Source organism: Thunnus thynnus, chromosome 4 (assembly GCF_963924715.1).
Source record: "Thunnus thynnus chromosome 4, fThuThy2.1, whole genome shotgun sequence".
NCBI lineage: Eukaryota > Metazoa > Chordata > Actinopteri > Scombriformes > Scombridae > Thunnus > Thunnus thynnus.
The window spans coordinates 25,363,990-25,389,262 of record NC_089520.1 but is presented as its reverse complement, the minus strand read 5'-3'; the positions used below and the strand labels follow the sequence as shown (position 1 = coordinate 25,389,262).

At 43.0% G+C, this 25,273-nt stretch overlaps 1 protein-coding gene across 4 annotated transcripts in view; it reads right to left on the bottom strand.

The window, feature by feature from the left end:
* Nucleotides 1-25,273, bottom strand: part of LOC137181837 (plexin-A1-like) — a 194,967-nt gene that overhangs the window by 80,972 nt on the left and 88,722 nt on the right. For all 4 annotated transcript variants that reach the window (XM_067587888.1, XM_067587889.1, XM_067587890.1 and 1 more), the window contains exons 4-8: nt 23,600-23,740; nt 8,628-8,728; nt 6,115-6,238; nt 5,079-5,232; nt 3,833-3,932 (exon numbers count right to left, since the gene is read on the bottom strand). In XM_067587888.1, the coding sequence (XP_067443989.1) occupies nt 3,833-3,932; nt 5,079-5,232; nt 6,115-6,238; nt 8,628-8,728; nt 23,600-23,740 (620 nt within the window). The remainder of the gene's footprint in view (nt 1-3,832; nt 3,933-5,078; nt 5,233-6,114; nt 6,239-8,627; nt 8,729-23,599; nt 23,741-25,273) is intronic.

Genomic DNA, 25,273 nt, shown 5'->3' with positions numbered 1-25,273 from the left:
GGAAATGAATGTTGAAAACTGGGACATTTTAGTTTTTTACAGATATTTGTCGGGACTCGGGACATCCAGCCTAAAACCAGGACAATGCCGGACAAACTGGGACATCTGGTCACTGTAGCACAGATTCAAAGATCTGGGGTTTTAGATCAATGTTTTGTCCCAAGTGAGCTGGTGAGAAACAGAAGAGCAATACAGAACAAAAGAGCAAATGATGTTACTGATGCAAGACAAATGAACACAAGGCAATTTAGCCAAGTTCATTGTGTGGCTTACTGGTATTTTTTTTTTTTTTAGCTTGGCAACAATCACTTCTTTGAATGTCAAAGAGTTTTTTTTCGCTGGGGGCCCACCAGTGGATTAGCGCTCATCAAAATACAGTACAACACCAACTTAACACAGCAGGTAACCAGAACCGAGCAGCAACAGCACAATGTATAGTTAGTAGTTCACATCCAAACACCCGTCAACACATCTGTCGCTAAGCCCCGATAATATCTGACTTTAATCTTTTACTCATGTCAAATCAACCTTGTTAGTGTACCAGTGACTTTGAAATAACGAGCAAAATATCAGCAGGTAACCACTGCTAACTTTCTGTGACTTTTATGATTATGCCCTTTGAAATAGAAGAAGGTGGCATTATGTGTGCCACCCAAGGCCAGCATTAGGCCCTGTCTGACAACCCCCTACTGCTCATTCTTTGGTTCCTTGAAGTAACCAGGGCCCCCTGTCACGAGCCGCCTTAGGATCTCAAAACCTCTCTTTTAGCCTGGGTGCAAACCCTTTTAAGGAAAAGCCCACCCAGGGCCACATGGGGACGTTCAATAATTTTTTCTCTCTTGTCCAGGGGTGGGCTAATTTTTTCAGACCCCCCAGTATGTCCTTATTCCCCCTTCCCGTCACTCGCCATCATCTATAGCCACTCAGAGGCTTTGAGTGGCTGCAGACACGCTCCCCGTATGGCCACGCTCATAATGCTAATTTAATCCGTTCATATTCAGATGCTAATCGAGCTACGCTAGCTTTAGAGCAGTAGTGTTTTTTCAGGCCTGACACAATAGGCTGTGATTTCCTCCTCTCCCCCCTCCTCGGTCAGTTTGGAGTGCTAAATATAATCCGCTATAATCCTGAGGTGCGTTTGACACTCCTGCACTTGGCAAAATGAGTTATTTATTGGCTACTATTCATTTCAAAAGGAGTGGAGGTGAATAATTTAATGGTCTTCTACAATAGTCTGTCCTATCATTACGGGATCCCTTTAAAATTCAAGGAGGTTGATAAAACACCGAGGGCCAAATATTCACACAAATAATTTTATTGATGAATGTCTGAGTGTTTAGTTTACGGTAAAAGAGTACGTTCTGAATGTGTATCATAGGGTCAGAAATTGTGGCAGAACTAGGAAAACAAAATGCTTAAAATTCACTGTGTAGTTCTTTCAAAGCTCTGCATTCATTTTCTCTGTTTTCCTTGGATCCACACTTTTTACATTTTCTCTATCAAAAAAACTGTGACATTCTCTATGGCATTCAATGCACTTTTTTCTCTCATGAGCACCCTCAATCACACATCAAATGACCCGGTGACTATCCAAGCCACATTAACCATAGCGAGAATAGGTGCATAGGTGCTTCATACGGCGTAACACAGACATTCAAACCCCAATTCATTGCCAGACTATCCTCCCAATCTTTAATAAATAGAGGGCTGCGGAATGAGAGAAAGCTTATGGAAATATTTAATTAAGGAGCAATCATGGCTGTGGGTGATTTTCTATTTCAATCTCGGCAACCCTTAAACTGAAACAGTGGGAAATCTAATTAGATTAATATCACTATGCAAATTTATGGCATTTTTGAAAAGGCAAGGGCCTTGACGTAATCAGTTGAGTAAATAAGCAGGAGGGGTGTGTGTTTTTTGGGATAGAGGTTGGGTGACGGTGTGTGAGTGTAAACTATTAAGAAACAAGATAGGGCAATTCCAATGTCGGGCGCTGTCGGGAGAACTGAATGCAATAATACATGTAGTGGCGGAATATTGCTTCTGCTTGGAAACGTGCTTCTGTGTGTTTTCGAGAACATCTGTGTCTCTCACCCTGTAAAAGCCAGCAGTATTTTGAGTCTAAGCCCATTAGAGAAAGACTCGGCTCTGTAAAGAATGACCAAGCATTCTGAAAACAGAGACTTGCATGTGGCCGTGTGGGCCCGAAGTCATTACGCCAATAACATTACCAGACTGATCTCATCAGACACCACACACTGACGCCTGGGGGGCACCGCGGGTATGCGGGCCAGAGTGTCAGCTCCAAATGGAATTCTTATCTCAGCATCTCTCTTCGCCATCAGAGTCGCTGCCCGAAGATGCAACATGCCATATCTGTAACTTCATTAAAAGCGTCCATTACATCACTCGGAGGCTATACGAGATCGGCCCTGGATCGGATTTAATCAGTTCATTGGTGTAATATCCTCGAATGGGTGACTCTCTTGTCTGCGTCACTTCTCGTGCGATTCTTACAATTGGCTTGAGCTCACTTCCATATTAGGAGATATATTGTAATCTTTAATTTGACTCAACATTTCAATGGATCCATGATGAGTCAATGCCTTTCTTTTAATTGTGTGTTTTCTATTTGAACATGAGGCAATTTGTACTCAAAGGATTTGCATCTTGGACCCTCAACAGTGAAAAGGCACAGAGAGTTAGAGCAAACATCACGGGGTCCTTATGGGAGATGAATTAACCGTGAGTTGACATTGTAAACCACCACACCCTTAACCAGCTGAGCTAATCGTCGTTGTTGCGGCAGGGGATTTGTGTATGAGGGCAGGGAAACGGGGGAGCTGGGTTAAAGTTCACGGTACCGGATTAGGTGTCAGAGGCATTTAAGGCTTCAATGAGCTGTAAGTGACAGAGCAGGGAGAGGTGTGGCTGTGCATGTCTACGTGCGTGTGTGTGTGTTTGCGGACAATCCTCGAAGGAGGCTCATCTAACATCCAGAGGGAAGCCAGGATGGAGCCCTGCGGTACCCCAGGGGCCTCCGAGCCATCTGCTGCCCCGAGGCTAATACCCCAGCAGACGTTTTAGCCTCCCCTGGATCAGCCATGGATGGACAGGAGGGAGGGGTATCGTGTGGGGCGGGGTGGAGGACTTGGGAGGATTCTTTTACCCTGGCAGGGTGCATCGGGCTCAGGGTAGGGCTGACCTAGGCGTGTGGCTCTATGGGTGGTGGAGATTTTCAGCAGAAGGTGGATTAGGAGAGGCAGTGAACTGCGATTGGGCAGAAAAGCTGAGGGCATCTGGAGTGTGAAGGAGACATCAGAAATGGCACAAAGATTTCATTCACCGTTTGACGGTATTTGCCTTTGTCTGTCTTGTGTAAATAAGTACCAGACGGATTATCTGAGCGCTCAAAAAAAGCTGGAAATATTTGTTTTATCAAGTGGGGAAGAGGTTATAAATGAGGTTAGAGTGTATGATTGGGAGGCAGTATTGCGGACCATTGTGTAATGAATTAATCATTGAGGTATCATTAGTGTGTGTCGTGGATTACGATAATAAGACTAGAATTACCATCTCATATCCCAATCGTTCCTCATATACAGCACGTTCGATTTTTCACTGCAACAGTAACGTAAGCCTCCTGTGGACGTCGAAGGGGGTTAGGATATTTGTGTGTGTGTGTGTGTGTCTAACTGTATCTCATAACATGAGACAGCCCATGGGGAGTTTGGACAGAGAGACCATCTCTCAAAAGAGCAAGAAGGGAAAAACTAAAACAAGACAAACACAAATTAGCAAAGGATCATCAGATAATTCAATCGTAACTTACGACTGGTGGACGCTGCAGTTGTAGAAGACAAAGTCGACGCTGGCAAACTTCTTGCCTGTCTCTTTGGATTTCAGATAAAGCTTCACCACTCGCTTGTCACCTGAATCATAATGACAGATGTGGATAAATGTATTATTTCACAGCACTGTACACTTTACAGTTTTACTTTACAGATTGCTTTAAGTTCATACCACACATACCACATATGTCAAAAACTTTCAAAAAATTATTCAATAAAGAATGATTCTGGCTTATTGGGTGTACATAACATTGAACAACAGATTTACTGATATGGCACACTTTAAACTCTCATTTCACTTGTGTGACCTCAAGAGATAATACACACACACACACACACACACACACACACACACACAGAACGAGAGAAACACTGTAGCTTAGCAACACACCACTCATGTCACAGCCACAGTAGGGTGGCATTAAAAATAGCAGCACCAATCAGTGTTTGGATGCCAGAGCTGATGAGAACTCATAATGGGGCATAATGGGCTCAGTTGAAGAACTACTGAGATGTCGCTTTGAGAAAACTTCGAGCGCACTATCTGACATGTCTTCAGTGCTTTGAATGCAGGTAGCAAACAAGTTTTTATCATCTTTGTGGTGTGACAGAATTGGACATGAAACAGGTGCATAATCGCTGCAAAAAAAAAAAAAAAAAAAAAAAAGGATGCAGATATTTTTAAATATAACGATAAACCACACTGAAGATACTGCTTTGAAAAGAAGTTAGAGGCGTAACCAGTGTCGTTTAGATAGAAAAAAGTAAATAGAGTGAAACTGACAACGGTGCATAATGCATGATAATGGGAATTCAAAAACAGTTCTATTTCCAGTAGAAAATGCAGAGTTGTGTTTGGGGCTTTGAAAGGGAAATGGGCAAGCGTTATTGGTGGTGACAAGGTATTCTGAATATAGACAGACTAAGCAAATCATCCAGTAACATTAAAATTCTGTTCTGGTCAATGCGTAGCTCGAGACTTCTCCAATTCCTCTGTACAAAAAGAACTAGAACTTAGGAGGAGACATCAGCTCATGTTGATGGGTTGATGATGGACAAACAAAACACAAAAAGTGTCACACAGAATAAGGAGTGCAAACATAAAGAGCTCATTACTAAATTCCTCACATATGTCACCAAAACTGTCACCCTATATCCCCACCCCGTCTACCACCAATGACCTCACTACCCAATGACTTCATCACCCTTTGCCCTTCCTGTCCCGACCTTTATTCCTTGTGATTGGGATGACGTCCCGGATGGAGGGAGACAGGCAGAAGATGTGTCCACCCTGGATTTGTCCTTCCGTCTCCACGTAGTCCTCGAAGGAGCAGTTGACCCCCGCTGACAGATCGGGCACATTACGAGCCTCGAGGACCAGCTAGGGAGAAGGAGAGAGGGAGACAATCAGTACAAGATCAATGGAAGGACATGGTGTACATGGATTGTTATAAGATATGACATGAGGGTTAATGGGTGTTGAGGGGGAGAGAGGGAAGTGTGAGTGAAGCTTGGGGTATGTGTGTATGTGTGACAGAACCAGGAATAAAAAAAGGGTGAGCACTTGTGCGTGCGTCAGTCGCAGCAGCAGCTATTACAGCAAGGTTAATGTGTACGTGTTAATGTGCAGAAAGAAAGTGTAATCAGTAAAAACTATGTGGTTACACTGAGAAGCCACTGACAGAATGAGAGCTGACACACACACACACACACACACACACTTACACACTTACAGATTTGCATGACATAGCTGGCACAACTGAGAAAAGCAAATTCCTAATTAAATCCACATGTACATTGTCAAAAGTTGCATTGCTGGTGTAAAAGCATGACTTTTCCATAGATTTTCATGACTGGATGTGTATGTAAATGTCCACATCATTGCCGATTGTAGTAAGCATCACAGCAATGACATAATGTACATCCACTTACAGATGCGCTGTGTGATCTGTGTGCTGCTGTTTCCCTTTTTCTGTAATTGTTTTCTCTAGTCATGTGCCAGTTTGCTATTGTAAGTGTTTCAAAGATTTAAAACCAAAGATTAACTCCTCTCTCTTAAAAATGTATTTTAATTTGAATTGTTACAACACCAGAATAAAAAATTGTCCTCATGTGATGTGTAGCTGCCTGATTAGATCTATGAGAGGAGCTTAAGTCTTTCAAGTGTGTGTTTTATACCTTTCTAGACTGTTGATGTTGTTTTTTTGATTTCAAGGTGACACATTTCCACTACAATTGAGTCCATGGACATGGGAAGACATACCTGGACTTCAGACATGGTGACAGAAATGTTTTTTGGTTGAACGGTGAGCTCCACACACTGCCTTTGGTCGGACGCAAACCTCTGGGGCTCTCCTGCTCGTTCACAACGGTCCTTACGTGAGCAACTAAAGAGCAGCAGTAAAAGAGAGGCAGACAGAGTCGGGAGAGGATAGAGGATACAGGGTAGAGGGTAAGGAAAGAGAGACAAGGGAAGAAAGAGAAGTATCCTCATGAGAAGAGAGGAAGGAGAAAAGAACAGGTGAATGAGAAAGAAGTGAGAGGAGGAGAGAAGAAATGGATATGAGCAACTGTTAAGCTAATATGACAATCATATTAAGATGACAAACATGCACAGCCATCACCATCACACAGAAATAGGAGCAATAATAGAAGACAAATAGGCTAATAGCTTCCCCTTGCCATTACTGTAGGCCTTTACATCATTACCTTATTGGCCCTGACATTTGTGCAAGAACCACTAAGCTATATGAACAGCCAGCCCCCCCCCTCATCTTTTCAGTTTACAGCCCCACCTGATTCAAACTTCTCAGGAGATATACAGTCAATCATTAAAGTTTCCCCGAACCGTAAAAATGATACACTTCCTACCAGCCGCATATCAATGGGGTCAGCAATTTCCCCCGCTCATTACGAGCCAACTGATCGTGCTAAAAATCAGCATACAGCCCTGTATTGTAGCGGTTTTACTATTAGCTATTCATAATGCATTAGCTATCACTTCACCTTCGCGCTAACAACTGGTCCTGGCGGTGTGAGGAAAGTGCTGATGTGGCGCTCTGTGAGGCCTTAACAATAAGAGGGAGGCAGAAAAAAAATGCTAACTGCTTCCTTCGCACACAGCCCCCCATCCCCTCGTTTAGTTAGCCTTCACTCGCGCTCAGCAGGAAAAAGCTGTTGCCAACCACTCCCCTGAGAGTCACACACACACTGTACAGGAATGAGCAGAGACGCACAAAGGTATGTACACGTTTTCTCATTATGGACCTCTTTTCCTTCTACTGCTCCTCTGGTGTGTGACTGTATGTATTCATGTGAATGAAGTGTGCTAATTTGTCTAGAAACACCTGCGTTTGTGTGTGTGTGTTTGAAGGTGTGAGTGTGTGTGTGTGTGTGTGTGTGTGTGTGTGCCTGCGTGCACGCACTCCATTCAATTCTACTGTTGATTGAAACTACCATGGCTCTTAATAAGATGTGGCTAAAAGCACCAGAGGGCTGAAACGAGGCTTATAAATAATTTGCCTATTAATACTTGCCCATTTTGTCTGCGGGGGCCTCAGTCTGATTTGGCAACACTATCAGGTAGGAAATGAGCAAGCTGCGTTCAAGACACAAGGTCAAAATGTGCCCAAATGGAGGGTTATCGCCAGTTCAAGACCATCATGATTGTGTACGTAATTTTCAAAGATGTGTGTGTGTGTGTGTGTGTGTGTGTGCGTCTGCTGAAATGAAGAAACCCAGGTGGTATATTTGTGTGCATGTGTGTGTGTGTGCCTGGAGGAAAGACAGGTTGGCGATATGTTCTGTAAGTTTAATTAATGTACCGAGAGATGGCATTATGCCAAATGCTTGGGGTGATCCAAATTTGGTTTAACATCCTGTCACCTTTCAATAACATGTAACTGTTCTCACACTCTCCTGTGTGCACACACACACACACGCCCTCCAGTCAAAGGGAGAAAATTGAGAGATTACATACAGACACAGTGTTATATCACTACAGCGATAGCAGGAGTGATTAGATTTATTTTCTAAACATTACCACAAATCTCAACCATCACTGTTGCATACCTAACCTTAAAAAGTCATCTTAAAGCAAACACAAGACACAGCACAAGTATGCTAAAATCTGTTGCCAAGTGTTAAGTATTAAAAAGTACACATGTAGCAAACCAAACTCCTTACATGCACACACACACACACACACACAAACAATCTGAATACCTCTAAGATAAATGGGGTGTCTGTGATGCAGGCTGCCAAGCCGTGTTGTTATTTATGTGCTATTAACAGTTTTAGCCAGTTGACAAGCTAACACAGGACAAATGCATCACTCCGCTCTTCAGTTCTTAAAGTTAAGATTTCTTCTATGAATCATAATTATGTGACTTATTAATAGGTGTTAGAAGCATTTTACCAATGTTATTAAATGTTGTTAAAAATAGTTTCTGAGGTCAACACAGGCCACGCTCCAGTAACAGCTGGCTGCATCAGTCATCCTTCCACTCTGCTGTGTGCAGAGTTAAGGTGCTACAATTTGGACTCTACAGTACATGTGTCCGTTAAATTATTTTCTATGGGCAGACTTTAAAAACGCGGGACTTTGTGTTTGTTACTATTCAGGTGCGAGCTTCCTCTCCATCTTTAACAAAGTGTTCTTCTTCTGATATACTTCCTTCATCATTTTCTGATATACTGTACACTGCAATGGGCTGCACGTGAAGCATACCAGGGTGAAAGTGAATTAAAGTGTGCGTGACTGTGTGTGGTACTTACACATTGTGGAGGACACACCATCCACAGTGAGGGTCTTTGGAGCCCAAACACTCCCCACAAGTAGTGTACTGCTCGCAGCTCTCCACTGGAACTCTCACCACCTATAGGGAGAAAGCGAGAGGAATAGGAAGAGAGAGAGGGGGGGTGGGGAGGGAGGGAGGGAGGTGAGAAATAATTAGTATCCTCATTGTAATCAAACTTGTGAAATGAGAGGTGTATTCAGCTGGATGGAGATGAGCAATTGACAGCTTATCAAACTGATTCAATTTCAAACTTGTGCTCAGCAAACAGTCGCAGTGTGTGTGTGTGTGTGTGTGTGTGTGTGTGTGTGTGTGTGTGTGTACATTCCCCTGAGAGAAAGAGAGCTATCCTGTGAGAAGTTTGTTTCTTTGTGCATGTGTGTGTTCTGGTGAGCGATTTTGGTCCAGCGGTGTGTGACAGCCTCCAGTGAAGCGTGTACTGGAGAGGATTTGCAATGCATGCTGGGACACCTGACAGGTGGCCCTGGCAACGGTGTGTGATTGACAGGTGACCTCAAAAACCAATGGGAGGCAGAGGAGCAGAAGGACAGGACAGACCCTAGTGTGTGTATGTGTGTGTGTGTGTGTACATGTATGTATGAGACAGCCAAAGTGTGAATTCAAGTGTCTGAACAGAGCCTGTGCAACAAGGCCACTGTGTGAAAGGCGTCTGTGTGAAAAGACTGTGTGTGTGTGTCAGTCATTCACAGACACACTGGATGTACAAGCTTTGTGATAGGCTACAGATGTTGCCTAAGAAACAAGATCAAGTGTTCAAGTTAGCCCTCCACTTCAGTTAAAGGTGATGACAGATGGTTCACAACATGGCCCCAACGGGTCTGAAAGCGTGTGTGTATTTCAAGATATTCACAAGAGATTGAGTGTGTTTAAGTGTGTGACAGACAGATTGCTAGCATATGCGCAGAATGCTAGTGAGCTACAAAGTAGGCACGTGTGTTAGCGTGTCTGTGTGTGCACATGTGCTGAAAGTGTCAGCACCGCGTTCAACTTTTCTTCACCATTGGGCCGCAAGCTGATGAGTCGCTTGATCCCTGTTTCATGGTGTGTGTGTGTGTGTGTGTGCATGTATCAAGTTGCCACTGCAGGCTACTTTTAAATCATGCAGCAGAGAGTGAGCCGGCTGATCAGTAAGTAACAGCATTTAACAACCTTACCCTTGGGTAACACTATTATAGCGTGGACACACACAACTTTTACTATGAGAACCCCTTCCAAGTGGTATGCATGGACTTAAATGGTGGCGGGCCAAGTGGAGACTGACTTTTAGTCAGTAGGGATGGGAGGAGGGCGACAGGGAGATGTATGGAGGGATAAGAGAAAAGAAAACATATGGAAGAGAGAAAGCAGAGGCCCGCAGTAAGAGATAAAGCTGGTTAGCTGCAGGATGGAAACTGGGCGGACAAAGGAACGCAGCGCTGAAATATTAAACTGGGGCCAAGATTCCTCCGTGAGCTTTAAGTACAACACAGATATGATACAGATATGACATGATGGAACTCATTTATGCTCTGAAATGCTTTGTATCAGACTGGCTTCCAGGCTTTTTGAAGGAACAATATTGCACCGGCAGAAGGCAGACAGACAAAAACACTTGACACTATGAGCCGCTAATCCCCCTTTTCTTTCTTTTCTCTTTTACCTCCTTTCTCCGCTATACATTTAGCTGTTTCCATTACTCTCCAGGTTCCTTGCGCTTGTTTATCTGCCCCCTGATTTACCGCAATCTTGTCTGAGATTGAGAGTCATCCTTCCCCGAGCATCTCATTCATTCATTCAACAGAATTCATTCTACAGACTGAAACACGCTGTTACCCCTCAGCTCTTAAGTCGATACAGACTTCAGTAGCTTTCAAGCTGGCTAGCTGCCCAGAGCCAGAGAGACAGATGAAATGATGCAAACGAGCAACGGTAGGGACCGGAGGAGAAGAGAGGGAGGTGGTCATCTACTGGAAGTGCTTGGGGGGATGGATGAATTGAGGCAAAGTGAGGTGTAATGGAAGACACACACAGGGCGAATTGGCGAGGACATTGTGCTGAGTAGATGGGATATGGTGGCAGACGGCTGCTATGTGTCATTGTCAGAACGAATGTGAGTCTCGTTTTCATTTGAAAGGAGAGCCAAAAGAAGGATGAAACAAGGGATTGGTGTGTCTTAGAAAATAAAAGGGTGATGGAGGGGGGGGGGAAAGGAGTGTGAATGAATAAGCAGATAATGGATGGATGGATGAGGAAAAAAGCAGCTATAATTGAGGATATGTGATTGGACACCTCGGGAGGAAAAAAAAAAATTCATCACAGGATGTCTTTCATATAGTTTATGATTTAACAAAGAGGAGAAAATGGAGTGAAGGCGCGAGAATGGGCTGTTCCTTGTATCACCGCGGACGCCAACCGATTCCCCCTCTCTTCTTCATAAATCATTATGACTGTGATTAAGGACAATGGTCCACATAAATCATACTAACACTACGGGTCCTTGGTGAGCTAGCATAACCTTATCACTGCCCTGTGTAATGATAGATATGGCCTATTGCTCACGATTGTTCCTGTACTAGTAGTAGTGAAGGCACTATGAGCTCTATTCAGTGGGAGTGGCAGAAAACTGTTGATGTGGTTGGGGGGGGGGGGGCTATGATGGTTGTTTTTCCCAGTGGGAATATAAAATGCTTTACTGGAGCTGGGAATGTACTTGTATAACTGCATGTAGATCCAAAAAATGTGTGTCTGCATGTGTTGGGAATCGAGCCTACCCACAGACACACATACACACATGCTCGCTCGCTCGCTGTCTTCCTCTTTCTGTCTCTCTCGATGGCTCTTTTAATGAAAGCCAATTCCCGACAGCGCGCCACATTACTCCTTTAAATGACCTTATAAACCAAGCCCGCCATCTCCTCTCTCTTGCCATCTCCTTATTTACAATAGCATCCACCGCTGTAACTCAATTCTCCTTCCTCACTCCGGCTTCCTCGCTTGTCAACCCTCTACCCTGACCATATCGCAATGCCATGACATCTCCTTTCTGCTATAAACTTTCCACCTTTCCTCTCCAATCTGTTTTTACAGAGCGCCATCACCTGCCTTTAAACGTCCGGCTAACAGGCTTTGCGACGGTCACCCCCAAAACCCAGAGGACCTGTAAAGCTTTCAGCGCAGCTTTTCATTGGTTGTTAAATCTAAACACATAAAAGGATCGGCCTTGTTGCGGCTTCTTTTTTTAACATTCAAACACAGGGAGAGTCTATAGCAGAGGACAAGAAGAGGGGGTGTAGCGAAGATGTCTACCAGAAGAGAGCCCTCTTCTCTGGGTTACACTGACTGGGAGCCAAGTGGAAGAAATCACAGTTTATTTTCAGTTATTTTTAGATATCTGCTTAAAGTAATGTCTGTGTCTCCCTGAACAACTTACCACTGAACCTCTTTTGCTTAACATTTAACCTCAAACAGCTCTAGTCCTGCAGCTCAGGGACCTACAGTACTTAAATTTGGTTATACTGGACAGCTCCCAAAGGTCAAAGTGTAGGATGTCAATTTAAGGAAAGAGCAGATATACATTCAGGAAAACTGTATGTATTTGGAAAAAATGTCACATATACAGCTGCCAGAAAAAATCTCATAAACTTGTGGCTCTTTTATTGCTTTTTTCCTTTCAGCCAAAACGTTCTCTTTAATCTTAACTAGCAGTGGCTAAGAAGAAAAGAAATTTGGAGAAAGATTCCAATTTAAACAAAACATTTTATATGTAATACATTTTCCTTGCTACGGTTTTTCTTATTGAACAGTGAAGCAGCAGAAATCAAGTGTAGGAGGATGAGGAGAGGTTATCCCCTGTAAACTTAACCACACCTGCATTATTTCAATAATCGTCAATCATCTTCTCATGGTTTAGTCTGTGCTAGCAGTGAACAGCTATGTGCACGTGTATAAATATATATATATATATATATATATATATATATAAAAATAATAAATAAAAATCAATACCTACCTACATTGCCAATAAATACTCCGGGACAAGTAAGGCAGAGAGAAATAGACATAAAAACAGATAAAAGTGGACCCTGTTTGATAGCGTGCAACTGTAGCTACAAAATATGTTGTGGCTGTCGTTACTGTGCAGTGACTGTAACTCATGTTGTCACCTTCTGCTTTGGCATCAGCATCACTGTGTCACGCCTTCAATGGATCATTAGAAGTGGGAGTGCTAGCTGCTCCTGGTAGCTTTTCCAGCTATCCCTCAGGCGTAGCGCAGATACACAGCTCTCAACAGGGCGTCCGTGTAAGCGAGTTAGTTCTTCCAGTGCAGGAATACCTGCTCAGGGGGGCCGTATGTGTGGAGGGGGTTGGATTGTATCAAAGGCCGGGGTTAGCATGTGTGCATTGACTGGATTGTAAGGGGCTTAGGAGATCAATGGCTGGCTAGGAGCTCGATGTGTTGACTGGTTGGAGATAAGCGGCAAGGCAAACAGGACTAGCAGAACTTGGTGCTGCAGAGGAAGGCGAGGCGCTGAAGGATGGTTAAAGAAAGGGAAGATGGGTAAAGGTTGTGTAGCGGGAGAGATGAAAAAAGTGAGAAACAGCAATCACGTTATTGTGTTCCCTCGAAAAAATCATCTGCTGTCACATTCGGTTTGCTGAATGATGGCCAAATACTAAATCGGTGTTACACTGCAGAGATGTTATTGACAGATCTGGCCATTATGGTCGACTCAAATTGTTCGCTGCAGACCTGTTTTAGTGAATTAGGTCTTTATGTGTCACAGTGGAAGAAAATAGTGCCTACTGTGATAGCTGCAATCTCTCGTTTTCTCTCTTAAAACTCACTCCTGCCAGTATTTTTTCAGCCCACTGCCCTTTCCTGCCCTCCTTCGCTATCTTTATCTCTCTCACATTGTGTTTTGTCTTCTGTTTCTCCCTCTCGATTGGCTCTCCTTCACTTTCGCCTCCTTAATTTATCTTTTTATCCTCTATCTCCTGCGCTGGGCTCAGTTGTTCATCCGCGCCACTGTTTTTCCTCCTCTGAAATACTGTTTTGATCTCCTCTTCTATACAACATCCCGATGAAAACAAGAGGCAGATCAAACAACTTATTTATTTGTCATTTGTGTGTGCACATAGCCCACGTTCAAGGCCAATAAAGATGACAACTCAAATTCACGTCTCCTAGGAAACTGCTGTGAGGCAACATATACACGGTACACACACACACACACACATACACAGGGTGCCCACAAAAAGACTGTGCTGCAGCTGTATTAATACTTTCTCAATGTATGAGTCTGTGTAAGCATCTTCAAACGAGAGGCACTTTCAAATAAAATTGTAGTAAAACTTTCGATAAGCGTTCAACAAATCTCTGAAAAAGCGAGCCGTGGACATGAAAATGGCTCCAGAAGCGAACAACATAAGAGGCATCTGTGTGTCTGTGATAGAGTTGAATAATGATGATAATCATTGTTGTTGAGCTGGAGTTTTAGCTTCCAGTCTTGGTTTTTACCTTTGAAGACATTTTTTTTTTTTTCCAACAACAACAACAACAGAAAAAAAAGATAAGAAGATAAGGCTTTATCTTTGAGGGGAGGTAAAGTATGTCTTAAATAAGTGGAACAGTAAATCAACAGTTAGGAGTGGCTACACAAAAAAAAACCCAAAGAGAAAAGTGTGAGTGAGTAAAAAAAAAAGTAAGACAAACAAAAGTTTTGAAGAAAAAAAAAAAAAAAAAAAAAAAAAAAGTGGAAACTCATCACTCTTCATCACCATCCTCCTCACATGGACATTCCCATTAACTTCCAAAAAAGAGCTAATCTCACACTACAGGTCAATACACTCTCTCATTCTTTGTGTACCTATTTCTCCATAATACTCCAAATGTGAGAGAGAGCCTGACAGAGAGCAAGAGAGAAAAAAACGAAGTGGAATGAGAGGAGGAAAACTGAGACAGAGACAAAGGATGAGACAGAGATTGAAAAACCGCAGAAAATAAGGAATTGGAACAAAGAGACTGTAGAGAGAGAGAGAGAGAAAGAGAGAGAGAGAGAGAGGTAAATGTGACCGGCTAAGGTAGACAGGCCTAGAGGTCTTCTAATTAAGTGAGGATGGGAGAGGCCGGCTGCCTGGTAAATGACTCTGTCACTTTAGTAAATGGACTTGGTGAGGAGTGAGGAGCCACACAGCTGGCATTTTCATTAGCACTGCCAAGCGACCCACCACCATATACACAGACAGAGAAGCAGAGGCCCTGTTCACACCTGGTATTAACATGCGTCTTGGGTGAGCCGATCACAAGTGGACAGTTCTAAGTGCGTCGGTTCACACCTGGCATTAGAATGTGTCTCCATATGCGTCTCGAGTGACCACTTGTGATGGGATCTCACTTCCTCCGCTCTATATGCAAATATACGCATACATCATGTCCGTTTGCAAAGACCAAATGCATTGTTTTTAACCGGCGGGAGGCAGAAATGCATTTCCCATACCTAGTCTGCTGGTAATTAAAAGAAGAAGAAGAAGTGTGCAAAGGCCTTGGCGCGCGGACAAAATCAAAACTCTTCGGACCAAATGGAAATCAGACGGCATGTTTTGTATGTAATCCCTCCATAAAAATCCATTTTGTCTGTTGTTGTGGCTTCTTCTTGTTGTTTTGCGCTTTAATATGACACTGTTGGCGCACAGATATATGTATTTCCACTTACACATAGGATGTCAGTTGAGTAGGTGGTCCTTCAGTGTGGCCCAGGACATATTCACATACACATTGCTAAAAGAATGTGGCCATATGCAACCCAGTCCCCCTCTAAATGTGGTCTGAGTGATCAGATCTCAATGCGTCCTCCTCAATATGTACTTAGAACTGTCCACTTGTGATCGGATCATCCAAGATGCATGTTAATGCCAGGTGTGAACTGGGCCAGAGATGAGGAGGAGGGAAAAGAGTGGACAAATGCTGCTTTTCTATAATTACTCTCAGAGGAGTTGCCGTGTGAAAGTAGCCCTGGGTGAATTGATTAATCGTCAACAATTTAGATGACTTGATGACTCATTTATCAAGCTGCACATGGAAAACCTGTGCCCACTCCAGCTTATTATGTGATGTTTTACATCACTGTAAATTGAATACCTTTGGGTTTTGGACTGTTGGTCGGACAAAACAAAGCAATTTAAAGAAATCACCTTGGGCTCTGAGTACTTGTGAAATTAAAAGAAAACAGTCATTAGTTGCAGCCCTAGTTATTATATGTTCTAATGTCTCTCCAACTGTATTCTATTGGTATCGTGTGATTTCTTTTTGTAATTTCTGACAGTGAACACTCGAAGAAAATTTGATATTCCGCTTTCCCACTCAGCTTTTCCCCCCCAGTTGATACTTCATAACTAGGTCTGATGAGGCTTGCTGTGCGTGAAAGTTGAAAAGAAATTTGACTCAAATTCAAAACAATTCCCTGCGCTGTCATGCATGAGCGACACTTCATTGTTCTCATCACTGCGGCTTGTGGTTAAGGCACGCGACTGAATATAGTGATGTGCCACTCTGAGCGGATCCGCGGGACCATGCCAGCTTTTGATTGGCCTCATTCCATGACAATCAGTCTGAGCCACATCTTTCCGCCCCAATCACTGCCAAGCAACAGGAGGACCGATTGTACGGCCGATTGATAGTGATTGAGAAGAAAGAGAGAGGAGGGGGAGACGGAGGGAGAGAGAAACCATTAACCTCCCTACCCATCTCAACCTCTTTTCTAACCCTATCAGTCTGCTATATCACGCCATCCTTTGGGAAAAGACGGCGGAGTAAAACAGAGAGAGATGAGAGAAAGACAGAGCTATCTAGTGACAGCTAGACTTCCATTAGGACCGATAGCATCACGTACAAGACAAGTGTATGAGAACACTTCTCTGATGGGGCGCGCACACACTCAATCAAGCGCACACATTTTTTTTAAAAAAAAAAAAAAACAGGAAAAACCACAAGAGATAAAGATACGACAGGAAGGAGGAATGTGAGAGGAAAGGCAGGAAACACAATTAAGAGAAAGAGAGAAAAGACAGAAAAGTGTCTGAAATATTAGAAGACGTGGAAATCATCCCTCTCTGGTTAATTACGGCATCTTGGTCAATCTCCTCACATATGTGCCACTGTTAGAGGGAATTAACATTGTTTCTCTCTATTTTCCCTCCTTTCTCTTCTTTAATCATGTCACAGAAAAGAGGAAACCCCATTAATTGGTAAAGAGGAAGAGGAGAGTCAGATAGAGCAAGAGAATGTGGGATTCTTACTACCAGATGTCACGTTGTTAGTCATGTATTAACGGGGAGGGGATACTCACGCTCTTTTTCATTGTTCCATTATATACTTGACAGATTTTTGTATTTTACTGGAATCACACTGCTTCATAATTGTTTGCCTTTAAATGTGCAATATGTTAATAAATAACTGGAACAATATTGGATTGGTAGAGATAAAACTTCTTAGTTGCTGCTCACAAAAATGCACTGAATGTTTTCACACATTTCGGCGTCTACTCCTTCTTCTCCACGCTCATTTTTTCGTCTCATTCAGCTCTCCGATTTGACTCTGGTTTTACGACAATGTATTAAGAGTACCCAACTGACAGTACAGACATTTGTCCTTACAAAAAAAAGGACAAGAGGTCTAAGAATGTCGACGTCTGCATATATGTGAGGGTGTATCAGTGTATGATTAACAGTATTGTGTGTGTGTGTGTGTGTGTGTGCTCGGTCCTGTGCTGACGAAGGTGCTATAATGGTTTGAACTCTTGTAATTGAGTGCCACATACCTACATGGCGACACCCCCACCTGCACCAGCAACCCTCCCTTCTAGTCACTGTACTCCCGTCTTCGCCTCGCTGCACCAGGTCTATTAACATTTACATAACAATGACCACCTCCTTGCTCAAAGTCTGTGAGTGAGTGAGTGTGTGTGTGTGTGTGTGTGTGTGTGTCTAGGCATGTGTGAGTGACTGGTGTGCAAACGTATATATGTACGCATGTGTGTGTAGTATAGCACACACGAGTATTCATTCACGCCTTACACTGCCAAGCCAGTGACTGGAAAAGAGAAAACTGGAGGTTTGATACTTAGAGGGCTCGGTTCATGAATAAATCAGAGGAAAATAAATAATTTTTAAAAAACTGAGAGAAAAAGTTCCTCCCTCCCCTAAATCGATTTAAGCGTTTGAACAAATCTGATTTGCTGCGCGCCACACGTACACCCTGAATGATAAAACACAGTGTCAGCCTGATGTTTAACTGCTGCATTTGGTGCTTGTTAACTTCCTAAGTTCCTCAGTTGGCCAGAGTTTGATAAATTGCGGAAAATGAATCTTTGAGCTACTTAGAACTGACTGATTAGCTGTATCTAGTTCACTAAATGTCAGTCTTGATTGATACAACCAGCTGCTTATTATGTGTGTTGATGTCAGTCTGTGCTAATGTGTTTGCTAACGAGATTGGCAGCGAACCAGTAATATATGAATGTAAACAGACGACACACACACACACACACACACACACACACACACACAGGATTGATGGCTGACGAAACCCTCTGGGTAAGATATTACTTGAGGCCCTGTTGAGTGGGCCAATAACACAATACAGACCATTGTTTGCTATTGTAGAGACTCAAACCAACAGTTTGTGAATGGCACAAGCACTTATTTTGTGTGTGTTTGTGTGTGTGCGCATGTGTGTATGCACGCATGTGCATGATTACAGATTCCTTGGAGGGATGAGAGTCTTGGTGAAATGTGGAGGGGGAAATCTCTTTCAGATGCTGAATGAAAATTCAGACAATGGCGTTAGCCCACACACACACACACACACACACACACACACACACACACACACTCTCACAGAAGTGTATGTTCAAATGCTGAGTGTGTGTGCAAGTACAGTTTTCTACAAAGACATGCAGATGTAGTTGAATCAATGCATGAGCACACGAACCAGCACTGGTACAAAATGTGATTGAGATATACATGCTTTTATGTGCACACACACACACACACACTCTATAACACTATGCAGCCTTCTTGACACTTGAACAAAGGTTGTCTCATGCATACACAGAATACATCATTTCCCACCACTGTATCAAGCCTTCCAAGTCCTTCTCGTCTGTTTCTAGGACGCTCACGCAGTCCCTCTTCCCAAAGCGGAGGAGATGAATATTCATGCTTTCAGCAATTAGCCAGCACCACGCTCCACACCGCTATCATATGCATGGTTGCCAACAAAGACACAAGGATGTGTGTGTGTCCGTGTGTGTGTGACACTAAGGCTGAGTACAAGAATGGCAGCTGTGGCATCAAATTCAGTCGGAGCTTTCTACCTTTTTGGCTAGATAACAGAAGAGGAAATGATTTGATGATGGAAAGTCTTGACTGAGCCAAGACACCATGAGGTGATGATTTCCCACAGTGCCAGTTTTTGTACTGACGAGAGATGCTTCAAAAAGTTAAAGTTGGGTGAAATTGTTCTAAGTGTGGCTTTTCACATTTGTGTGAAAAGGAAACAACTTGCGCTGACAAATGACATTTAACTCAGTTGGGTAATCTGAAAGTAAATATTTCCTGTTTCCACCAACAATAACACAGTTTTGAAATATTAATAGGGCAATGTGTGTGTGTGTGTGTGTGTGTGTGTGTGTGTGTGTGTGTGTATAGCCTGGCAGTGAGTGAACAGACCTTTATCAATAAGATTTCGTCAGCTGGTGCAGACCGTCACATGTTTTCTCACACACACAGTCAAACATGATTAAATGTTCACATGTGATAAACACAAACAGCACGCACACAATAACAGACAATATATATAACATGAACTGAACCAGTCCAAAATAAACTGATTTAAATTTCCTGTAATAACATACTGTCTCATCAAACACACACACACACACACACACACACACACACACACACAGCAGGCCGTCCTCTCCTGCTGTCATATCCTCCATTGATAATAATGACAGTGATGAATATAGCTGGAACGGAGCGAATCATAAATCACTGGGCCTCGCCCCTAACTCTGACTCACTGCCTGTGCCTTCATTTGTGTGTGTGTGTGTGTGTGTATGTGTGTGTGTTCTGTGTGTGTTTGTGGGGGTGGGGGGTGGGGGTGGGATGACTTGTCGTGGGCTACGCATCAGTGGATATGTCCAGTGACACCTTAATGTGCTTGGCTTGTCTGAGGAACCCCCGCAGGCAACTGGCTACACACACACACACACACACACACACACACACACACACACACACACACACACACGCAGATGTCTACTCGCAGGATGGGAGCGGGCCTGTGTGGATCTATTTCATGAGGAAATAGGGGGAAAAAAAGGAGCATGGCTGCATTCCTCATGCAAGCTTACTGGTGTGTGTTTGTGGTTGGATAAACGTGCGTGCGTGTCGTACAGTAGTGCCCTGCTTTAGCTGTAAACCAGCCCTCTACCACCATGCCTCAATTCCTCCATCTTCCCTTCATCAATCCATGCTTCTCTCTATTACACAATTTTCCACCTCTGCCTGCTTTCAGAAAGCAAGCGAGCAAGCAAAACTTTATTTATATAGCACATTTCATTCCAGGTGGAAGCACAATGTGCTTCATAGAGCGTGAGCTGCCACGGAAGTTGCAGCCGCAAAAACTATGTAGATAGTTAACAAGGTAAAACATTAGACTTAAGTAAACACAATTAAAAGTAGGAATAAAATAAAATAATAATTAAGACCAGCAAACCAGAACCAGACTATTGAAAGGTGCAGCTAAAAGGGAATGTTTTCAGTTTAGTTTTAAGAGACGACAGCGTTGGAACACACCTAACATGATTAGGTACAATGTTACAGCAGCTTGGAGCATAAAAGCTAAAAGTAGTTTGACCAATTTTTGTGGAGACCCGGGGAATAACCAGACGGCCTGTTCCAGATGACCTGAGGGGTCTAACTGGTTCATTGCTCACAAGCATGTCAGAGAGATATTGGGGTGCAAGACCAAGAAAGACACCAAGTGTGTGTGTGTGTGTGTGTGTGAGTGAGAGAGAGGGAGAGAGAGAGAGAGAGAGAGAGAAAAGAGGGACACAGCAGCAATAGTGAGAGATCATTAAAAACATGGGAATGGGATCAGTAGAAGGCAGTTGAGAGGGGAGGACTCAATTTGGGCTTAGATGGAAACATGGGAGTGTGTGTAACAGTCGAGCTGTGGATTTATAAAAGTAGGGATGGGGGGCATAGCGGGATAGATGGAGGGCAGAGGATAAAGATGAGGGTAGGATGGAGGGCGAGAGAAGGGAATTGCCCCCTCCAGTCATTAGTGCTGGAAAGGGGGTTTAGCTAGGAGGCCTGGCAACCCCAGCCCCCCGCTCTGCTTAACCCAAGCCTGCTAACCATTAATGGGGATCAAACACACAGCGAGATGAAGGTGTGTGTGTGTGTGTCTGTGTATGTGTGTGAACATGGGGGGAGTTCTGAAGAAAGAGGGCATGATGGAGACGGAACGTCCTTGAGTGTTAATGGTTGTATGGGTGTGTGTGTGTGTGTGTACATGAAGCGTACAAGTGTGTGAACCAACACATTGTTGTATTAGTGTCTGTAAGTAAAAGGTGGGTGAATGTGTGTTTGTGTCCCTCATGCCCTTCGCTGCTCCAGCTGCCAAGATTAAGTAGAGCAGACCACCGAGTCACAACACACACACACACACACACACACACACACACACACACACACACACACACACACACATTAAAACCAACTGTGTATACTTCTACATATTTCTGGACAAGAAACCTATACTTTAAAAGTTTGATCTTCAACATGTTTATAATGAAAAATGTGTGTCTTTGTGTTGCTACTATGCCACTAAAGTGGTACATCTCCCTCAGACCACTGCGTACCACGCTGGCTGAAATTTTTTACATTGCATTAGCAGTCTGCAAAATTCACAGTTGTGTCCTAAAATATTCCTGTGGCAGCTCAAACCTTCCTACTAATTAAGGAGGCAAGTTGTGTGCTGACAGTAAAGTAGCAGAGAGGAGCAGTCAACACAAGGCAAGTAACGCTAATATTAGCAGCTAATGTTACCTCTGACTGGCCCCAACTCCTGCTGGTTGAACATGCACACACACACACACACACAAAGCGTTACTAAAAATACCACATTCAGAGGGATGACACTGTCCCAGGTACTGAAGTGAACAATTCCCAGTCAGCTGCGTTTTAGTGGAAAATTCATCCAGCGTCATACTGCCCATGTTTACAATTTAATTGTGTTGCAGTAGACAAAACTTTCTAGGTAATCAATTTATTTTTGTCACACTGATCATGCTAAATCAAATCTGTTGTGATTGATTTGTCTCTATCATTTCTCTATCAGATCATGGTCTGTTTATCTAGATATATATCCAATCATCTGAGATGGAGGGATAGATTCCTCTAAAACATTCTTATGGTTGTTTTTTTTCCAGGCAGTCCAGAAGTGATCAACTTTATTTTCCCCAGTGGCAACAATATCGTACCCTCAATACTTCTTGAGCACTGACTGAAGAATTAAAAACAGGTGTCACATGTTTGATCAGATTTTTATTTACCCATTCTTTGATCAGATATTTCCTGATCCTAACTTTTCTGATTTGGGAAAAGTTCTTGTATGTCTGCTTGTGTGAGACACCACTAAACAAGAATGGATTGAGAGCGTTGGCCGTAACTCAGGTGTCGTATCGTCACCTACATCGAAACATTTCAGACAATACCAAGCTTAAACTGTCATATACTGCGACAGTAGTTTATCTGGAATACAAAGTGTGTATCACAGTTTACCACTTTAACTGTTACGGCTCTAGTAATGAACCACTGGCCTTTGGCGAACATTGCATTTCATAGCCAGGCTTCGGTTTAGCAGCCTACAGAATAAACTTGCCTCTCCTCAAACACCTTCCACCAAACAGACCTCAGACACATATCACACCCTTTTTAATCAGACAGTCTTTTCCCAAAGCCCGTTTTAGATCTATTAAATACAGACATATTCACATCATGTTCAACCCCACTCCCCCCCCCCACCCCCCCTCCTGCTCCATCTCTGCTTCCTTCACTCACCACACTAATGAGACAGAAAAACGAGGGGAGCAGCTGGGCCTGGGGAGCGACAGAGATGCGACACGCTCTCCTCCGCCTCCTCCTCCACTCCTTTCCCCCCAGTCTCACCATCAAAGTAGACACAGCCCTCGCCAGCGGTGGGGCTGGTAATGACCGCAGGCACATACACACACACTCCACATGTGACCTATAACACTCTCTGCATGTCTGTGCGCGTGTAATGTCTTGATTATTAGTGAACCGTCATGCGTGTGGCTGGAAGTTGGTTAGAGAGTGTGTGTGAGTGTGTGTGTGTGTGTGTGTGTGTGAGTGTGTTGCTGTGTAATTACATCCGGTGGGGATGAGTTGTGTTGTGATTGAAAATACCATAACTTGTGACTAATAGGGGTGAGGTCCGCTCTGGACAGTTGGTACTGGACTGCTGTGGAGGAAATGACTGTTGCAATCATGCAATACAACAGAATGTGTGTGTGTGTGTGTGTTATACAGTATTAGGCTTGTGGGGTCCACCCAAATAGAAGAAGTAACTGCAGGCATGTGTGTTAACAAGGCATTGTTAGCCTTGTGCCGTCACCTGTGGTAACTGCAGTCTTGAGGCATGCTGGATGCGTTGGCTAATGATGGCTACATACATATATACCCATCATTACAGCACACATACTGGGTTTGTGTTCACCACAAGCAAGAATTTCATCAATTTGATTCCATGTGACTTATTATGTTGCAGTTTGGTTCCCGTATCACAGCTGCACAGGAAGATGTATTCTGTGCCTGTGTCTCTTAATTTGTGCATATTTCTGTGTGCGTCTCAAACACTGAACTCACTTGTCTGTCAGTCAGCGTGTAGAGGTGCTGCTGGTCCGGGCTGAATAGCATGTCTCTCAGTAAGGGGCTTCCTCCATCGCTTACAGTCACCTTCTCATAGAGCGCAGCGGGACGGTTGGGACTCACGGAGTTCACCAAGATCTACAGGGAAAGACACAAGAAAGCACATTAAGAATCACACTCAAATGCTCTTACGAACATATAAAAGTACTTCAGATACATTCCAAGTCTTAAAAAAAACATGTACAGATGTGTCATTTCACCAAATATCTTTTTTCATGCATCGTCTAACCCAGCGCTGCTCATGTAAGATTGCAAACCATATTGAACAGAGTATCATTCGCGTCATTATTGCAATAACAATGTCCACAAGAGATACGTTCATTAATGAGTAAGCCTTGCAGGTCATCTCAAACACCCGTACCGTATCCTAACACGCTTTTGCAAACCGTCTACATCACCTGCCTGCAGCTGCTTTACAGGATCTTTGACAGTAAAATAAGGTAAGATTAAGGTAGAAAGTAGGAAAGTAAGGTATTTCATTATTGATTTATCTGCCGATAATTTCCTCAATTAATCGATTCATCATTTTGTCTATGCCCATTAGTATTTCTTAGAGCCCAAGCTGATAACTTCAAACATCTTGTTTTGTCTGATAAAGAGTCCAAATCCCAAAGATATTCAGTTTTCTATCATGAATGACACATAAAAGTTTCAACAGCAAATGTTTGACATTTTTCCTTAAAAATGACTAAAACAGTTTGATTATCACAATAGCGGCTGATTAATTTTCAAGTCAATCAACTTAACGAATAATCAACTAATCGCTGCAGCACAACGGTAAAAACGATCAAAAGAGAAAGCAAGATGATGATGATGATGAGAGCTTTTACTTTAGAGCAGCTGCAGGCAGGTTCATACAAAGCATGTATGAATGTTACAGCCCAGAATGCTACTGTAACTTGTTGCTTGACAGAAGTCATAAAATAGTGTTAAACAGCAAAAAATACATTGAAAATGATGTTGCTTTTATTATAATACATCAAAAACAACATATTCCTTTCCTTGCTCTATATTTGCAACACATACTAGCACAAAGACATGGTGAAACAATGTAACGCATTAATCTTTGTTTTCTCACATCTTATATCTCCCTTGCAATATACAACCCATGAATCTACATTTGTACACTGCGTATTTCCTCTTTAAACCGGAGTCTACACATACAGTAGTTTGTGTATATGTTTCTCCAGCTGGGGCGATAGGCTGCATTTACTTCAGCAGTAACAGGTGGTTATTATAGTAGTCGGCAGCGTGAAATTACCAACATTTTAGAAAAAGGTTGAAAACAGCTGCTTTACAGAGTCATGTAAACGGCTTAATTGAAAGACTGTGTTAATAGCACTGTTGAACATAGTATCATATTTGTGAAAAGAGGCATGGTGTTATTACAACTGTAGAAAAGACACATCTATTCAGCAACTGGGAGAAACTAATGAAAACACTTTTAAAACTGAAATAATGACACAAATCGGCGCGTATGAAAACATGAAGTCCCTGCATAAAGCCCAGAGAGAATAACAATGCGCTACTATCTTTGGCTTTTAATGGAAACTTAATCACCCAATACACCTGTGGACAAACATAGTAATTTGTAGCACAGTGCAAGCGAGC